Source organism: Dermacentor albipictus, chromosome 2 (genome assembly GCF_038994185.2).
Source record: "Dermacentor albipictus isolate Rhodes 1998 colony chromosome 2, USDA_Dalb.pri_finalv2, whole genome shotgun sequence".
Taxonomy (NCBI): Eukaryota; Metazoa; Arthropoda; class Arachnida; order Ixodida; family Ixodidae; genus Dermacentor; species Dermacentor albipictus.
The window spans coordinates 110827533-110847533 of NC_091822.1; the positions used below are offsets into that span (position 1 = coordinate 110827533).

At 47.5% G+C, this 20001-nt stretch overlaps 1 protein-coding gene across 1 annotated transcript in view; it reads right to left on the minus strand.

Annotated features, from left to right (window-relative positions):
* Positions 1 to 20001, minus strand: part of LOC139056039 (optomotor-blind protein-like) — a 167697-nt gene that overhangs the window by 59980 nt on the left and 87716 nt on the right. The window contains exon 3 of the mRNA XM_070533852.1: positions 12424 to 12570. Within this exon, the coding sequence (XP_070389953.1) occupies positions 12424 to 12570 (147 nt within the window). The remainder of the gene's footprint in view (positions 1 to 12423; positions 12571 to 20001) is intronic.

The following is a 20001-nucleotide window of genomic DNA, read 5'->3' on the forward strand; positions in this document are numbered from 1 at the left end:
TGGAAACTCGATTAAGGAAGAATCTCAGTTTTTATGGACTGTGCACCACTGGCCTGTCACATTTACTATACATATGTTTAATAACATGCTTGACTCGAACGAGCCACTTCTTGCGAACCATTTGCGCATGCGAGATCATTTGCGAGTTCTCCTCCTCGGTTTCGAGATTACGTGCGAAGCTGGCGCGTCTTATGACGTGAAATTTGCCGATTTCAAATAACATCGTCATTACGCGACATCATGACGGTGCGCAGTACACGACCTCGTCGGCAGGCGTGCAACAGCACGTGATCACACCACGTGATCAGCCGTAGAACGTAGGGCTCAGCAAACCGCTAAATCAAAGTCTTCTCAAATGTGGTCGCTCATAACTAATATATATCAAACATTTTGGCAACTATGCCGGCACAGAGAACTCCCAAATTATACAGCCATTCAAACTGTGGCCAGTGATTGACGTCAGCGCAACATCAGGAGCGTACGTACACAGCTTTCCGAAGATAAATATTAGTAAGATATTAGTAAGATATTAGTAAGATATTAGTAAGATAAGATAAATAGTAAGTATTTTCATAAATCCACAGATGTCATTCAGTGTGTAGAGCGGATGGGTGTTTCGAAAATAACAAATCTCTTAACAGGCCTGCATCGCTTTCCGATGGTCCCGTACATTGAACATTCGTCAACCGCAATAAGTAGCAAATAATCATGATGATGGTCATGCACTAAAACCGATATTTGCTAAAACCAGTGCATTTAAACATAGCTCCTGCCACAGGCGATTTCGCTCAGGAACGTTCTTCCTAAATCCATGTTGGCGGCGACTGATTTTCAAAAACATACACTGGAACAGATGTTGTTGCTTTGGTCCTCTTTGTTCTCTTTGTTCGTTGAATTTTTTCCCCGCGTCTGGACTATATGTGAACACGCTTTTTGGAACCTGCATTTGTACTAATCTTGACATTGCAGGCATGTAGTATTGTGAAATAACTGAAATAAATGAATAAATAAATAAATAAATAAATAAATAAATAAATAAATAAATAAATAAATATTGACAGATCACTTAACAAACGCCAAGAGGGCTAAGACGAAAGCCTGCGCTCTCAAGAGACCTACATTAAATTACTTGACATTCTCGTTCAAATGCGTTGTTACTTCTGATGACTTGTTTTCTCCCACCAAAGGTCGCGGTTTCGAGGGTCATAATTGACGCGACCAGACTATTGGGGGTACGAGCAACTTAAGGATTTCGCCTTAAAAAGTTAGCACCATTCGTAAGCTGAGTAAATTGAAGTGGAACATGTCGAACTGGCATATTGATGTTTCCGTCACAACGTAAGGACGTAAGATTAAAACAAATTCAGGCTAAATCAGAAGCACATTCGTAAAAAAAGCAGAGAAGAAAAAAAAGGACAAATAAATTAAACTAGAGAGAAAGAGAACGAATGAAAGAGAACCAGAAAGAAATAGAACAGAAGCAACGCAGAAGGCCTGGTACATAGGGATACATATTGCCGGAAAAAAAAAAGAAAGAAAGAAAGTTGTACATTGAGAAATGCTGTTCGGTCCGCATCAGCGACAAGTTATTCTTTCGTCCACATTCCTCCCCCATTTTCTTCATTATTTTCTACATTTTAATTTCAACCGCAGCTAATTACCCCTGTGCTTTCCTTGGCTTCATTGTCTCCATTGGCTTTATATGGTGGTGATGAATATTACATTGAATTACACGACGCACACGTATATATTTCTTTCACATGTGGCGCACTATATTTCGATCGTGAACGCGAGCAGCCAAAAAAGGTCTCTGTGTAGCCTTTCGCAGCGTTGTATGTCATGTACGAAATGGAGCACACGTAGTGCCATTATACTGGCGCCGAGTCTTAGGCCACGTTTCCCATGATCCGCCTGCAGCGCCAAACGGTAGTACGCAAGAAGAGAGAGAGAGAGAGAGAGAGAGAGAGAGAGAGAGAGAGAGAGAGAGAGATGATGATGATGATGATGATGATGATGATGTAATCACATATGGAGTTGGGGAGGGGACGCTTTAAGGATATGTGCTGCATCCCAAGTAAAGAAGAACATTAGCTGAGCACACGCTCGCTTTCCTTTTTCCGCGCATAGATAATGCCTCTTTGCGAGAACAGAAAGCCTTGAAGACAAGATCACGCTCCTCTTATCAGAGCCATTTCAGCACCTGGCTGCGTCACGTAACCTTCCTGTCGTCAACCGCCGGCAGAGAGAGAGAGAGAGAGAGAGAGACCGCATCGGAAGCACTCGGACACGTATAGCATGCATGCGACATCCATTTTGGGTGCGTTCCAATACTCGCCGTGTATAGACGGCGAAACAAAGAGCAAAGTTGACTGCGGTAGCCCTGAACGAAGCCGCCTATAAAGAGACAGCTAGATGTTGGTGGGTGGTGGTTCTATATATAACGCAATAGAACGGGTTTGAACCTGGCAAGCGCTACGCTCGAGCGTCTCTCGCGCTGTCGGCGTTTTTTATAACAGGCGAGCACGGGAACTTTTGATTGCCGTCGGCGTGATCGTGCCTCGGTCTAATTTCTCCACATAGCTATTGGCAGCGTTGTGAAAGCTGTGGAAGTCAGGAAATCGTGATCGAGGAAGTCGGTACCGATCGAGTTCGATCGTGATCGATTGTGCTCCGTAAGCCTGAAATGTTAGGAATGCAAAAACGAACTGCGTCGAAGTATATAGGAACGATGTAGACTACACTTTGACTGCCCAAACGAAATGTTGACTGAAAGATCGGCGGGAAGCTCGCACAAAGAAAAAGTTGCAAACAGCCTGGACTAAGGGTGTCGCGTCCCTAGCGAGAAATAAAGTCGCCGTCATCATCATCATCATCATCATAAGTCATCATCATGAAAACGTAGTCACGCTTATAATTTTTTTTAATTTTTGCACTCGAAGCAAGCCGTTGCGTTTCTCACAGGTTCGCATTCAGAGTGTTAAAATATAGCGATAATAGTTGTTTTTCTAGCTGTCTTTATAAAATTTTTTTTTGTCGACGCGAGGTAGTGTCAAGTCGTAAATGCGCGTTCCAAATGCGTCCCATTACTTGGGCTCGAAGCTGTATATAGCCGTCAAAGCCCGCTGCAGCTTCAATGCCTGCTGGCGAGAATTGGATTATACCTCCTCTCAGCCTGCGACATCCATACCCACGCTGCCCGTTTGGTGTACGCTACTGGCTCGAGATACTATCTGCTACTCTCTCCCTCCCGCTCTCTCGCTCTCCCTCTTTCTCTTGGCCCTCCAGTTGATGTGCGTAATTTGCATCACGGGATGGCGACGCATTTCATCTTATATCCGGTTTCACGCGACATAAGGCATATATCGCCGCCGCCTGCGAGCGATGCGTCGCAGCAAGAAGACGTCATGCCGAATTTCAGATTGACGCGCGCGCCGTTGTCATGACGCTTGATCGGTATCGTCAGCGTTACTCGCGTAATATTTGGCAATTCTGTTACGATAGGCCTATTGAATTTCGGGACGCCGTGGACGTGGAATCTGGGGCCCCAGCAGCGAACGGAATTGAACAATCGCACGCATCAACGAGGAATTACAAATATCGGACGAAATGCGGGAGTGTTATCGGTGCAATCAAGAGAAAGGCGGCCATATTGAAATTACCCCCTCGTTTGCACAGTTGGACGAGACGATGACGATACTGCAGTGGCACGTCGAAGCAGACGACATTCAATAGCTGTTTCGCATAGCGCAGAGCGCTATAGCGTAATGCGCTCAAATATTTTATACGGCCGAAAAATCGTAAGCAACGCACGTCACCCTTAAAGTAGCCAGAAACATATAGGTCTTACGTAGCTTTAGGTTGTCAGTAAGCGTATTGTAGTTTAACGGAGTACCGAGATGCCGCAGACGTATAAGCGTGAACGGTCGAGTTGGTGGCGCCATCTTGCCGCGCAGGGTTTAACCAGAGTGGACAAGGACTTCGATTACAGCAGCCAGCATTAAGGGCTCATTCACACCGGCGACTTGAGGAGGTCGCGCGACCATTTGCGACTCGCAATCAAAAAGCGACCGAAGGCGACTGATGTCAGTGTTGCCACGACACATTAAAAAATAGTAGTAGATTTTTTTGCGAAAAATCAGTAGAAATCAGTAGATTTTTAATTTCAATTTTTGCACTCAGTTTATGAGCCCACGAATTCAGCGCTTATATTAGTACTCTGTTGAAGTATTGTAGCTTCCAGAAAATAGTACAAAAATTGACCCCGAGATTTTTAGAAATACTTTTGAAAAACCCCGGGATCCAGAGAGCCATTGTCAAGCACGAATTTAAAAACAGCGAAGCCCTCCGATGGCCTATTCAAATGCGTCAGATGGTAGTTAGTACCTGAAAGCTTTAGAGTATAGTATCTTCCAGACAGGGGTAATTGGAGATCGCTGGGAGAGGCCTCCATAGAGGCCTCCGTGCTGCAGTGCACATAACAATAGGTTGTCATGATGATGATGATAATTGTCGTTTCGTAGTTGTGCAGTTCGGTAGTGCAACCACTTTCACATAGAGCATAGAAACTCTATGCCTTTTCCCCACTTTGCTCAAAGACAGAGTTAGCGCCACGTTTTTGTCTGGAAACGCAGGAGTGTATGTTAACCTCGGAGCCAACCACGTTTTTTTTTTTCTCTCGCTAGGTGACATCACATTAATATAACCTCTGTAACCTCTATAACCATCTATCCATCTATTCCCTGTACTGAAAAAGTTGCAGATTTCGCTTTCGTTTCTGTAGAAAAGCAAGAAAATCAGCAGATTCAAGAGCTTTATCACTGAATCAGCAGAAAATTTTAAAAATCAGTAGATCTACTGATAAATCAGCAGCCGTGGCATCACTGACTGATGTTCACACCGGCAAGCCCGGCTGAGCGCGACCCGCAAGTCGCAATCCCGGAGATTATCGTTCTCAGCGAGAACTCTCGGAATCTACGCGGAATTTGAACGTGACACCGGAGGAGGCCGGATGCAGACACACGAAATATCACTTCCGGCACGCCGCTGATTGGTTTATCAGTTTTGCGACCACGGTCGCGCTACTGAAAAATCGCGCAGAGAGCGACTGGTCCAAAATGGTCGCTTTTCAAGAAAGGCGACCGTTTGCGACCATTTGCGACTGGTCGCTTTGCGACCAACTTGGTCGCGCGACCACTGTCAGTCGCCGGTGTGAATGTGCCCTAAGGCGTTGCTACTGCCGTGTTTGCCTCTGATAAGTGGGTATCCTACGGAGGGTAATACGAGCAGGGTAATAAGGTCAGGCACCGTTTCCCGAACAGGTTTTATGCGACGTGTGAGCAACAACTTCCTGTATGACCTCCCCCCCCTCCCCCGTCGAATCATTTTTGCTCTCCGCTTGCAGATTCGGATTGATGAAATGCGAGCGCTCGCATCGACATTTCGGTGGCCGCACCACATCGACTAGTGGAAAACATCTGAAGAGAAGTTTACACGTGGCAGATGTGGAAACACAGCCCATGCATTGTCACTGCAAGAGACACTCAGTTGGTGGCTACAGCCGGCATCATTCACTATACATAGGATAAACCAGCCTGTTGCTAGTACCCGCCACCACCACCAAAACAGCATCTCTTTGAAGTCCTACATACCATCTGTACTGACTCGAATAATTTTTTACAAGGGAAGCAAAAAAAGAAATTATGGGTTTTTACGTGCCAAAACCACTTTCTGATTATGAGGCACGCCGTAGTGGAGGACTCCGGAAATTTTGGCGTAGCAACAGGGGGGGCCGGGGGGCCGTGGGCCCCGGGTGCAAGGGGCCAGTGGGGGGGGGGGGGCTGTTATATACGTCTGAAGACAGCCCTCTTTCCGCCGGCTACACAAAGGGGGGGGGGGGGCAGAAAACCTATGGGCCCCGGGTGCCAGACGACCTAGCTACGCCACTGCCCCCTGGGGTTCTTTAACGCGCACCTAAATCTAAGTACCACGGGTGTTTTCGAATTTCGCCCCCATCGAAATGCAACCGCCGCGGCCGGGATTCGATCCCGCGACTTCGTGCTCAGCAGCCTAACACTATAGCCACTGAGCAACCACGGCGGGTAGAAGGGAAGTAGCGCGAGAGCCTCCGCAATCGAAAAAAGAAAAAGTTCCCGCAAATAGATATCGGGAAAGAGACAGACAGAAATAAACTTAATTGTCCGTTACTTTTGGGGGCACACAATTCACAGTCTTTGTAGAGCGTGCTTAGACGAAAGGAAGATAACTCAAGTACTGCTAATATCAGTAACACTTCAATGCACTCAACTATGGATACGGCCAGGAAGAGATGCGCGTCCGGTCCACTGGATACTTCAAAAGAATAATCACAGAACGGAATTCCAGAGGCTCGACTTACGTGGACGTGAAGAAAGAATGACACGGATGCAAGGACATGCGCAAATGATATGTCACATTTAGCTATGTACACGCTCACCATAGATATTCGACAAACAGGTAGGCGCCAATAAACTTACAGACTGAGACGTTGCATTGTCGAGGGGTCGCAGGAATTAAGTTTGTTTGGCAAATTCCGTGTGCCGTAATCCTTGATAGGAGAATTTTATTTCATTTTAATTGTACAAGGCATCGTGAAGCATAATCCCGATCGAAGAAAGAAAGAAATGAGAGAGAGAGAAAAAAAAAAGGGAGAGAGATCCGCTGCGGTAGCTTAGCGGATATATGGAGTTGCACTGCTAAGCCACGAGGTCGCGGAATGAAATCCCGGCCGCGGCGGCCGCATTTCGATGGGGACTAAACGCCCCTGTCCCGTGCATTGGGAGCACGTTAAAGATCCCCTCGTGATCAAAATTATTCTTGACTGCCCCCCCCCCCCCCCCCCCCAGGCCAGGGCGTGCTTTCTTAATAATCACAATCGCAGATTTGGCACGTAGAACGGCACTGATATTTGTCAAAATAAACCGAGAGAAAACGTTACCCCGCAAGGGACGTTCAGGGTCATTTTCACACTCACGTACCACACATTGTCACCCAGGGTTTTCTTCCAGTTCCCGTTCGCCCAGCTTAGCTTTATCACCGACCTGCGACGTGACCCTCGGGCAATTTGTCCGTTTCTTTGATTAAAGCGACCACCTGTTATACTGCTGAAAGTCTCCACTGTCATGCGTTGCACAGCAAAAAATTGCGCTCGATAGAGACGTAGCTGTCAAGTCGAGTTAGGGCTTCCGGGCATACGCGTTTGTCGGCCGAGAGAGAGAGAGAGAGAGAGAGAGAGAGAGAGAGCCCGGCAGACGCGGGGTCGTTATCCATGCCACGCGTACGCGCCGCGCACTCAGGACTGCACAGCGGAGCAATGATCGGTCGTTGATTAAAATCCAGTTCATCACGGCGCGCCGCCATTCCCCACTTCGAGGTGCCACGGGGCACCGACGACAGGCGCTGGCGGTCTGTATATTTAATACCACGTGCAGCCTTCCGCTGATACGTTAAAGGGCCACTAAAGTGGGACAAGATTATTTTAAGCTAGTAAAGTATATGTGCTTTAAAACCCCTTTTTTTATTCGCTTGGTGGGAAAAGGCTAAATAATTATGACTGCGAAAGAAAATGAACACGACACGTTGAAGTATATTTTCTTGCAACTGGATCGCTTTGGACGCAGCAAGCGTTTCCGAAAGCTCACACATTACGTTGCACATGTTAATTAATTTATTTAGTTAGTTATTTATTTACAATATTGCGCGTCCTCGTCGGGATGTCGAAGAATAAAAATGCGCAACTAAATAGAGTAGCATATTCAAGCACACGGAAATCACTCCCGCAAAAGAAGAAAAGTGATTTCACAGATACAAATTACGCAGGCAAGAGTTCCAGATATCCCTCCCAGGTGGAGACAGAAAATCTAGAGCGGCAATTATGTGCGGGTTAGTGTTAACTGTTTCGATCTGAAATTATTAAGACTACAAATAAGGAGAGCTTAAACACGTTAGCTCCGCGGTCGAGACGATATGCGAGTATATATAGGGCGTAAAAATAATCATAATGATTTGTATGTGCCGAGATACTCTGCCAGGGCTTCACAAGTGCACCCGTGAGCAAAAGTACACGGACCGCAGGGTCACCGAAAAAACTGAATTTCTTGGTGGTTAACGGGCATAAACGGAAACTGACGAGTGTACTAGAAAATGCGCGATGCCAAATTTGGACAGTCTTTAATTTCAAGTTACACTCACAGGCGAAGGAGAAAATCAGTTTTATCGCGCAATCCGCTGTCCGTATACTTTTGCTCACGAGTGTACATGTCACAGTTCTTTATAGACAGACAACTTTCTGTGGCCAACAGACGCTGTCGATACTCATTGGCGACGTCACGGAGCGGCTGGTGCGCGAAATTAAAGGCGACGCGCGTCGCCACCCGTTGGCTTATCAAGCGTTCTCTCGCGTTAAAAGCGGCCTCTATTTATTTATAATTAAGCGTAACGTAAGAAAACGGCTAAATTTAGAATATTCTTCTCGGAGACCGTGCGTCTCCATTTTCCTTTCCCGCGCAAAACTTGCGGTTGTTAGGATTGGCGGCTCAATCCCATAGCTGGTAACCCGTTGTCAAGATTGGAGTCCGGCATGAATTAGAAGGTAGCTGGCCCATGCCGTCGTCTAACTTATCCACGCTGAGGACGTTGATGAAGGGAAGGACTGCTTCTCATCGAGAACGAGGAATGTGGGTTTATTTACAGTATCTACATCAGTCTAACATGACTGCGAGAGAAAGTACCTCAGTCTAACATGACTGCTTGAGAAAGAGTAATGAGCAGCCGCACAACAGCGGTTTATAAACACTCGGTCCCGCCTCGATCCCAAGGTGACGGAAACGTTCGTCCAGGCATCGTAAACAAGCCGCCTCTCTGCGGGACGGCTTACACACACGCACTCACACACACACTTCTTTGCGCGAGGTTCACGGTTCGGAGCCGACGTCAGACGGACTTCGTAGAACTCGGGGCTTGCGTCAGGAAAGGCGCCTTTTATTCCCCGAGCTGACCCCCGCAGCGCGGCCGGGCGCCCATTGTTTTGAGTCTTGGACGGCGCGTTTGAAGGAGCCTCGAACTACGTTCCCGCGAGCACTCCCCCGCTCGCGGCAGACCAGGGCCGCGGTGGCGGGCTCAGTAACAATAGTTCGTCCGCCGATCGCATTCAGTCACAACGGCGGCGAGTCTATATAGAGCGCAACGGTGGCGTTCCAAGAAACTTGACGCCGCTCTCGCAACTGGCTGGCAAAACTTGCACCTCAGCTGGGCCGTCCTTAACACGGTCTTCATTTAGCGCATTAAGGAAGGAAGAAAGGAAAAGTGGAGAAGGAAAGACAGGAAGGTTAACCAGTTTAGCTCTACCGGTTTGCTGCCCTACACATGGGAGCGGGATGGGGCGATGAAAGATGGGGAGGAGAGAGAGAGAGCACATAGCACAGCACACACATCGTCACTTACAGTCCGTCACTTTTGCGTCGTACGTGACATCACTGTCACTGCCGCTTGTCCAAGCCCGTCTCTTTCAAAAACCGAAGTAGTCCCTTCGTCGCCTTCAGCTGCGATGTCTTCCGTCGGCGACATGTGAAAATCGTTTCAACTGACAATGGTCTACTGCCAAGGTGCGCTAGAAGGGACGCGAGGGACTGTCTCTGAACATTATATTCAGGACAGTCGCACAGAATGTCTTCTAGCTTCTCCTCGCCAAGACAGGCATTGCAGGGAGCGTTGTCGGTCATTCCAATGCGAAATGAGCAAGATTTCAAGAAGGCCTCCCCTAGCCATAAGCGATGATAAAGCAGACTGCTCTCTCTCCGGCGGAGTCCAGTTGGCATACAGATATGCATCAAAGAGGGCAGGTGGTATTGAAGATTGCTCCGGTTGGTCTGGCTGCTTGGTGTGCACCATAGAGAGAGCGTGGTCTCCTGTGCAAGCACTCGAAGTCAGCTGGCTGCGTCGGACCGTGACAGTGGTATGGGCTCTTCCTGTGTGTCTTCAAGAGCATTATCGGCGTCTTCGTTTTCTATGACGCCACAGTGACTTGGCAGCCACTTAAACGTCAGGTGGTGTCCTTTCTCCTGTGATGCATACGGAGTAGGAATCTAATATCGAATACGAGCTGTTCGAATGGCCCGCGACGCAGAGCTGATAGTACAGATTGTAGGGCTGCCTTTGAGTCACTGAAGATTGAACATCGTCGAGGTGGTTCCCGATTGACGAAACAAAATGCAGCGCTAGTAGGAGCTAGTTCCGCAAATGTCGACGTCGCTGGGTGGTCAGTCCTAAAGCTGATGGTACTAGCTCTTCTTGGGACAACCACAGCACCGGACGAGCACTGGAAATCTGTGGAACCATCAGTATTTAGTCCATTGCATTATTAAAGAATTCAGTGTGGAGCACCTTCCCACCTCGGTGGCCCACAAATCCTGATCATTCATTTTTTTCAGCATGCGTGTCTAACGTCGCCATACAAACATACATGCACCAATACTCTCGGTAACACCATTATAAGCTCATTGAGATTATTTCAAATAAAAGTTAAAAGAAGCTATACGCGGTGAAAAAAACGCATTATATAAGCTTTTATTCGACTCCCTTGTCTCCTCAACCACACCCATTGCTCCCTGAAGCAAGAGAGAAACGACAGAAAAGGAAACGTAAAAAAAAAAGAAAGAGAACATCGGTGGAGTGGACTAACCTCCTCACTGTCCTCATCTCAAAGAATGAAGAAAGAAAGAAGAGGTATGCAATATACAATATGTGTCTTACGTAATTACCGCATGCGACAAAGACACGCTCAAGTGGCTCCAGGTCATGTTCGACCTGGGACAGCCGGCACACCATGCACAAGGCGTTTAGCGGCCGCGACCGCAACAGGCTGGCGTCGACGTCGTCAAGCGCAATCAGAGTGCGGCGACTAAAGACCGCGATAAGAAGGAGCCAAGACGGAGTGTGCCGTCGTCCGTCTCGCGCCAGTTGCGTATTCCTCACACTCGGGACCCCGAGGCGAGCACGCTTCGCCTGTCCGAGACGCGATTAATGGCGTGCGAAACGCACGCATTGTTGCGATGCAAGAGTCCGGTTCGTGCTTATAAGGTGACGCGCTTTCATACACTGGGAGTTCTTTTTTCTGTGCCTCTTAATTTCGTCTTTCTTCTTCTTCTTCTTCTACACCGTTTTCGCACCGACGCCCTGCAGGCTTTTCTTTCATTTTTTTTCGGTAAAACGTTAATTGCCGCTTTTCCATCACGAAGGTACGAAACTCTCGGTCCTCGCCAATTTTTTCTCTCTCCCGGCTATCCGCACGATCGGTAGCCGTGTTTCCTTCTGGCCTGCCTGTCTCGCCAGGGTATTATATATCCTCGGAGAGGGCTCGCGCTGGAACTCAGTCTTGTTATCGTCTGCTTCGATTTCCCCACTTTTTGTTTTCTCTCTCTCTTTTATCCAGATGAATAAAGTCGTTCGTCCGGTCTCGCGCGCAAGCGATCGATTGCCCTAAGTCACTTAGCGAAATAAAAGAAATTGAATCTCCGTTTTCGTCTTCGCCCGCGGACGAGCAGGGAAGTATATACACCCTGTGAAGTGGTCGAGTATTAGATGCCTATCGCATGTTTGTAATTCGAGCGTCTCGCTCGTTTATGGCCCGTCTGTAAGACGCCTGTGTAGCCTAAAGCTACGCGCCTAATAAGTGTGTTCTACCTCCGTTTCAATCTCCTCAAAGTTTCCAGTTCTTTGCCTCTCTCTATCTCTCTCCCTCTTGTACGTGTGTTCGATTCATACAGATAGATTGGCTGTAGCCGGACAAGCACTGTAAAGCTGTCGCGCCAGGTACAGTGTCAATAAAATACCCCACCTGTATCCCCTTTCGTATCGCGTCGATAACATGTTGTCGTTGCATTCGCATGGTGTTTCTGCCGTGTCAGATTCGCGTTAGCATCGTGTATAGGCATTGCGCTTGCTTTTTTTTTTTTGATTGACCAATACTTGGGGGCATTGGAATGCCTTGGCGGTATTGAGTCTTCAACGTATAGTTTTCCGTGACTCTTGATTTTGATTCGCATATGAGGCGATGTAAATGACGGGAGATGACAACCAATTAAAAAAGAAAGAAAAAAACAATGACGAGTAATCACTGACATTCCTGAACCAATCAAATGTGTGGAGATGCGTAGACGACTGCAACGATGAAGATAGAAGTACGCATCCAGGCGCAACAAGAATGTGAACGCCAAGGTGGAGAGGAACGAGATGATGATGACATTGATGATGATGATAATAATAGTAAGCGAATGTAGAGTGGTAGATTCGTTGATGTAATATCTGCGCTATCGCAGGCTAAGCATAATATATTCGTCACATCGGTACCATGGTATCGGTGCATTTCTTGTTTTAGAGCCGTTCGCTCACCTTCTCGTTTTGGTAGGCGGTGACTGCGATGAAGCCCGTTTCTTTGAACACATACGTCCTGAAGGTGCTGTAAGGCAGCTTGAGGATGTCGTTGGCCCGCACCAGGTGGAACCGCGGCTGGTACTTGTGCATCGAGTTCAGGATGGTCTGCATAAAGAATAAGGACAAAGACATTCATCAATATGCTACGCCCTCGCAATTACTTGTGAACTGTACGTGCAAGAACAGAGTCTTCCGAGACAAGAGGAAAAAAATGCATGTAGCTATAATATTCTCCGCGTGTGCAAGACACAGCTAAGCGGCCGCAACTGTAGTGGGGGAAGGAGAAAAAGCAGAAATGAAAGGCGGTGAGGTTGATCAGAGTAACTTTCATGGTTGACTGTAGTCTCCACCAGGGGAAGGACACAAAAGATGCGGAGGAAATGAGACGTCTTCATATCGCCATATAATATCGCATAACGCGAATCATATCGTAAGAGAAGTATGAAGAGGCAAGCTCTCGAGGTGAGCCAGTTGATTAGGATTCATTACGATCCTGTAACATGGTGTAACAGGAGAATGAAGGGTATCGAGTTGCTTTTGAAAGCGACACAGCCTGCGTTTCTTCATCTTCTTTCTTTTTAAGGGCGTAAGCCTTTAGTGGCTCATGAGTGTCCGGGCGCAGTCCCTGGGGGAAACAGGATCGGTGATCACCGGTGAGGGGAGCAAGGAGAGGAGTCGCCATGCCAGTAGCGCTGTGCGAGTGGGCGCGTGGGAGAGCGCGGACATGCGCGTGGTAAAACCCCAAAACTTTCTAAAGTAGTGCCACGCTTTGAAGAATGCCGCCTCCTCCTCGCGCGCTCTCGCCGAGGCCGACGCCGCGTCGCAATTGGCCTAATAGCATCACGTGGGCCCTCGCGCCGTGCATCAGCGCCATTTTTGCTCGAGAAGTGTGTACGGAGTGGCGAAGAGCGTATGTTAGCGCCGTCGCTACGCTCGAGCAGTGTAGGCGGCGCCACGGTCTGGGAGGGAGCGTGAAAGAGAGGAGAAACGAGGAGGAATGAAGGCGGAGGAGGAGAGTTTGGGAATGAGGCGGAGGAGAGAGGAGAAGGGGCTTTAGCGCGTGGGTGTGCGCGCACATCGGTGACAAACATATGGCTGTGACTGCGTCCCATGCTCGGGGCCACGGCGGGGTCCGTTCGCAGAACAGGTCAGACAACAGCTACAGAGGCATTTATAGACAGGCTTTCGCCTGTCGCAGTTTAGCTCAGCAAAGTGCCCATAGGTTTTTTTATTACTATTATTTTGTAGCATCAGCATCGCATTCTATAATTCGCAGTCACTTCAGAAACGCTAAGGAGTAGCGCAAACGTAACTCCTAAAACGTCCTTCCAAATCCGCGCATTGATTTGGAGGAAAAAGCTTGATTACTATAGGGCGGGGAGAACGTGGAGGGTAAACCTAAACGTCAGCGCTGCGATTGTGTGCAAGCGTAACGCCCTGAATTTCAGTTAATCTCCACGTATGTAGGCCAACTTTGGCGAAACGGGCGATTCTGTTAACTTGCTTACAATCTGAGCTTTTGGTGCCTTTATGCAAAGCAGTAATCTTTTACTGATAAACGATCCAGTAGAACCAAACATATATGCTGTAAAAGTGCATGGCGTCGTGGCCAGCTGGTGCGGCAACAACCCCGAGGCATTGCCGTCCAGTTTTCAGTTTTTTTAAAATAGCTTTTCTGGCTAACTAATCTCCTCACGCGGTAAGCGTGGCATTTGGCTTTTGCAGTAGCTTCGTTTACAATAAAGTTTAATTTAACATTGTTATATAGTTCCCGTTAAGGAAAGAGCAGGAAGGATAACAGTAAACGTCACTAAAGAAAATGCATGCGATTTGTCGAGGACCATGCACAGATGATAGACAAAAACAAAACGCGAGGAGAAAAAAAAAACGGAGGCTCGAGCGAGATACGCCCCGTCACGTTCTAGTGCAATTAAAGGGGCATTAAATGAAAACATCACATACAGCTAAAGTGGTCAGTTAGGGCTACAAGGCGTCCAAAAGGGCTAGTTATACATTGAGAAACACGCTTTGCTAAGCCAGAAGGCCGACGTAACGATGGCACGGCCTTGGCGCGACGCCAGTGTGAAAACACGGTGGCAGCTCGCATGACAGAACACCTCCCTTTTATGTGTCCTGAATTGTAGACGCGTACAGAAAATGAAAAAAAGAAAAACCCTCAACTGCGTTGCGTTTCGAGATAAAAAATAAATTCAGTTTGGCGAATTCAGATTTCGCAAGAGCATTCACTGCTGGCACTTTCTTTTTTATATAGCCTATGTCAGCACTATGGATGGATGGATGGATGGATGGATGGATGCTATTCCCATACTTTTCTTCCACCAATCTTCCAAACGCCGCTTACTAATCTCTATTGCGGACATGTTTTCTTTTCCCCGGCTCTCGCTGAACCCAAGGGCTTCAAGGAGGCCAGAGGTGCCTAAATTGACCGCTGGGCAGGTTTCTTCACATTCCAATGAAACATACTCCATCGTTTCCCTAGCTTTACAGCAGTAAGCCCATGCTTCTTCTTCCTTCTTAGACCTCGCTTTATAGGTGCTTGTTCTAAGGCACCCTGGTCTCGCTTCGAAAAGTAATGAGCTTCCAACTGAGTTATGATAAATTGTTTCTTTCCTGATATCGCTTTTAATTTCTTGTTAACTAGTTAATCATAGCAGGTCTCTTTTTCATTGCCGCCACCCATAAGATTATCTGAGTCTCTCTGACTTTCCACTTGACGTTCTTTGCTGCCATGTTGCTCACCATACAGGTCGCATTCTTGTTGGTAGGAGGTTTCCTAGTTATTTTCCTCCACTGTGAATCAATGTTTTTACTACACAAATACCTGAAAACTCTCCCAGCCCATTTACTTTCTTCCATATTCCCCATGCAGTCACTCTTCGTAATCAATTTTACTGTGAGCTTCTCTCCCTTCAAAACTTGTCCAGCCCGTATCACCCAGTACAGTTTCATCTGTAGTCTTCCCGTGAGCGCCCAATGCGAGGCGTTCCACTGACCTTTGGTTTCCATCGAGTCCTGATTGTACCCCTGATTTCAAGCAAATAACAGCATTTCCAAAAGTAAGTCCTGGAACTATTACACCTTGCCACATACCCCGGAAACGGTATTTTCTCTGTAAATCTCTTCAAAAGCTGTATACAATCTTCGCCCAAGCCTTCCCCTTTCAGAATATCCCACAATATGTTCCGGTCTGCGTTGTCATACACTCCTGTAATGTCTAAAAAGGCCAGAAATAACGGTCTCCTTTCTACTCTGGATTTTTCAAACGTTGTCATACGCTCCTGTAATGTCTAAAAAGGCCAGAAATAACGATCTCCTTTCTACTCTGGATTTTTCAATACACTGGGTAAGGACAAATAAGTTATCATCCGGACGCCTACCTGTTCTGAAGCCATGCTGAAGTTCCGCCAAAATGTCATTATTCTCTGCTCATGCAATTTATGAACGTCGAGCGCCCTCTTGGTGCGAACTTCCGACTCAAAGCTGGCAACCAACAGAGCGTGACCTCCGAGATCACCAGATCAGTTTAACGTGTCGACGTATAAGATCCCGTTCATCGCTGGCGGATTTTAATTGCAGAAGATTTGCGCAGAACCTTTATAGTTGCAGCTTTCCTAGAAACTAGGTAACTTACTGACATAGCGCAAACGTTTGAGGATATACAGAAATGCAATATAAAGCTAATTCAACGCTTGCTGGAACCTAACGTTCTATATATACGCGTATGCGAGTTATACGCCCGCGCACTTGGAACCTCTTTCCGAAATATGTGCAGTTTCCGAAATACAGTTGTCGCTTAAATCAGGCAGTCTGTGGTGCACATTCCGCCTCGGTTGTCGCAAAGCCTGAAATGTTGAGCCGATAACGACGGGCTTGGCTACTACAAATATAGGTACACGTCAGGTATATACGTTGCACGTGAGTCTGCCGCTTGAGTATAACCACAGCACCTACGAACGCTTTTGTTTCGTTTAGTGACACTGCAACTATCACTTAAGTGAGGATATGGATCCCGCCCTCTAGAGTCTATATATACTACAATAAGGCTAGGTTTCTTATGCTCGTGCAGGAGCTATTCATCAATCAGCAGTGAACTTAGATAGATCTCCACTAGGAAACTATAGTCGGATACAACTTTAGAAAAAAGGGGAGGCCCCGCCCAGATGACCGAAGCGGCGAAGTCACCGGCCGTCCGGCGCATGACGTCGGTCCAGAGTGCACGCCCATTCGTGGATGCTCGTGTGCATCCGCCTCGGAGGAGTAAACGCCCCCTTTTTTCTAAAGTTGTATCCGACTATGAGCACATAACAGTGCGACTTCTTAAACGACGACGAAATCACAGAAAAAGGCAAGGATAAGCGCCCGTTTTTGTCTGTTCTACTATCTTCCCCTCGTTCAAGAAGTCGCGCTGTTATACTTTGAACCATGCAGAATCAATTTGACCAATCTTAGAAGTTTTGGCAAGGAAAAGTGGAGACATGTGGAAGTAGAGAGGGGGAGGAGAGGGGGGGGGCTCTCAAATTTGATTTGATATGTAACCAACGCCCACGACAGCGGCGGCGACCCTGAAACGCTTTTGACGATTTTCTACAAACGTACTGAGTCGTTAGAGTAGATCCTTCTGATCATTAATTGACACATCTAAGTGCTCTGCGTAAAGCGTGTAATTTATTATAAGGTTTTAAAAATGCACATCGCTGCCGATCGCAGCGCACTGCTCGGCGGAATTTTAAGCCGCCCCAACCCATATGGCCGAAATAACCCATATGACGTCAGTGGGGCGAGCTATCCGATTGGCTGACCAGGGCGCGTGATCGATAATTTTTCCAACTTTATGGTAAACAAATGATTTTCGTAATAGTTGGAATGTTAGTTAATTTGTTTTTATAAAGAGAAAGTAGCAGAAAGAGAATGCACAAGAACAATTTTTCAGTACACTTAAGCACTTCCGGCACACAGCAAGTGTCGTCTGCTTGTGCTACAACGTACTCCATTTTGACGAGAGCTCCGCGGTCAGAGTTGGTCTCAGCCTTTTCGCGAGCACTTTGATTCAGTCGAAACCTCAGCAGTCATGGAGGCATTACGGAATCAGGGTGTAAATGAGCCATATGTAAAAATACTGGAAGATATCTATAGCGGCTCCACAGCCACCGTAGTCCTCCACAAAGAAAGCAACAAAATCCCTATAAAGAAAGGCGTCAAACGGGGAGATACGATATATCCAATGCTATTCACAGCATGTTTACAGGAGGTATTCAGAGGCCTGGAGTGGGTAGAATTGGGGATAAAAGTTGATGGAGATTACCTTAGCAACTTGCGATTCGCTGATGATATTGCCTTGCTTAGTAACTCAGCAGACCAATTGCAATGCGTGCTCACTGACCTGGAGAGGCAAAGCAGAAGGGTGGGTCTGAAAATTAATCTGCAGAAAACTAAAGTGTTGTTTAACAGTCTCGGAAGAGAACAGCAGTTTACGATAGGTAGCGAAGCACTGGAAGTGGTAAGGGAATACATCTACTTAGGGCAGGTAGTGACCACGGATCCGGATCATGAGACTGAAATAACCAGAAGAATAAGAATGGGCTGGGGTGCGTTTGGCAGGCATTCTCAAATCATGAACAGCAGGTTGCCACTATCCCTCAAAAGGAAAGTGTATAACAGATGTGTGTTACCAGTACTCACATATGCGGCAGAAACCTGGAGGCTTACGAAAAGGGTTCTGCTGAAATTGAGGACGACGCAACGAGCTATGAAAAGAAGAATGATGGGTGTAACGTTAAGGGATAAGAAAAGAGCAGATTGGGTGAGGCAACAAACGCGGGTAAACGACATCTTAGTTGAAATCAAGAAAAAGAAATGGGCATGGGCCGGACATGTAATGAGGAGGGAAGATAACCGATGGTCACTAAGGGTTACGAACTGGATTCCAAGGGAAGGGAAGCGTAGCAGGGGGCGGCAGAAAGTTAGGTGGGCGGATGACATTAAGACGTTTGCAGGGACAACATGGCCACAATTAGTACATGACCGGGGTAGTTGGAGAAGTATGGGAGAGGCCTTTGCCCTGCAGTGGGCGTAACTAGGCTGATGATGATGATGATGATGATGATGATGATGCAACTTTGTTGCCTTGTGGACTGCAAACGTAGCCACTGGCAATATGTCAAGCTGCGACATCGTGTCCCTCTGCAGGGCAGCGTACGAGCGAACTGGCTGCTGCGCATCGGACTGCCGTTATCCGATCGGCGCCAGCATTTGCACGTTTGTGGTCGTCACTTTACACCGGAAGATTACTAACGCACTAGCGTTTCGCGAGTCCCGTATTAGGGCAAACGTAAGCGCAAGGGGACAGGGTCTGGCCGCTTGACTGTGCCGTAACGGGATGAGCCGAGATGAGCAGAAGGGCAAAGGTGAATGGTCTGCACGGTGCAGCCACCTGGTGGCATAGAGCTCAACCATACACAGTAGCAGCAACGAAGCGTATTCTTTTCTTGCTGCTGGTGCGTATTTTTCGCAGGAGTGTAATCATCAACACGTTGTTTTTATAAATGTTTAAAATGTTTTACACTTGGTTAGAGTAATATTAGCGCTTTGTTTGGCTGGTTAAGCGCTGCGCCAACAAGTGTCTGGACCGTGCAGACTGATCAGGCCGCTCACGTACGCCTGCGCCAAAGTTCCTTCATCAGCTTGAGTTTATGCCTCCAGTCATTTGCCGATACGACCAGCTTGCCTGTGGCTAACGGAATACCAGACACGTTCGGCGCTACGACAGAATGCTCGCAACGCACGCTGCTTCGATAGCTTTCGCTTGGGGTCGACAGCCAAGCGGCTAGCGGAGAGGTTTCGCGCGGACGGGGGCGGGCTTCAAAACAACCGGAAGTGGACGATGTGACGTCGCATCGTGACGCAGGACCAGTGAAGGCGGAGCTTAGCCCCGCTCGCTCGGCGAACGAGTTGAGGAGGAAAAGCATGGCTGGGGAGGAGGGTAACTTCTAATCGCTTTAGCTCCATTAATACGTAACGCTTCACTTAAATTGTGGTGCGAATGTTCTACTTAAGCTGTACCCTACGCGTCTACAAAATTTGTCCGAACCGTTTCAGGGGCCCTTTAAGTCAGTAAAGCAAAAATTTCAAAAAGAAATGAAGTTTGCATCTAAGCTCGCTTTCGGGATTTTTTTTAGCCTTCACTAGACGACGGTGCACGCCACGCATGCACCCTCCCTCGGCAAACGCCGACTTTATACTATACATAAAGCGATTAACGATCATCACTAAGCGCGACAAAGACATACTGCCCTATATACGGGCGGCGACGTGCCGCTTGCACAAAGCTCAGGGAGAGAAATACTTGAACGAATAAGCTGTAGAAAAGACCATGGGTCATTCCTGGCCCAGTCGACGCGATTTCAGAGAGGTTGCAGGAAGCAATTCGTTCCACCAGTTAAGTAGCGCCTATACATCCTATGATCCCTTTTCCCCCGCCTTGCTCTAACTTTTGTCAATGAAATCACGACACCCTAG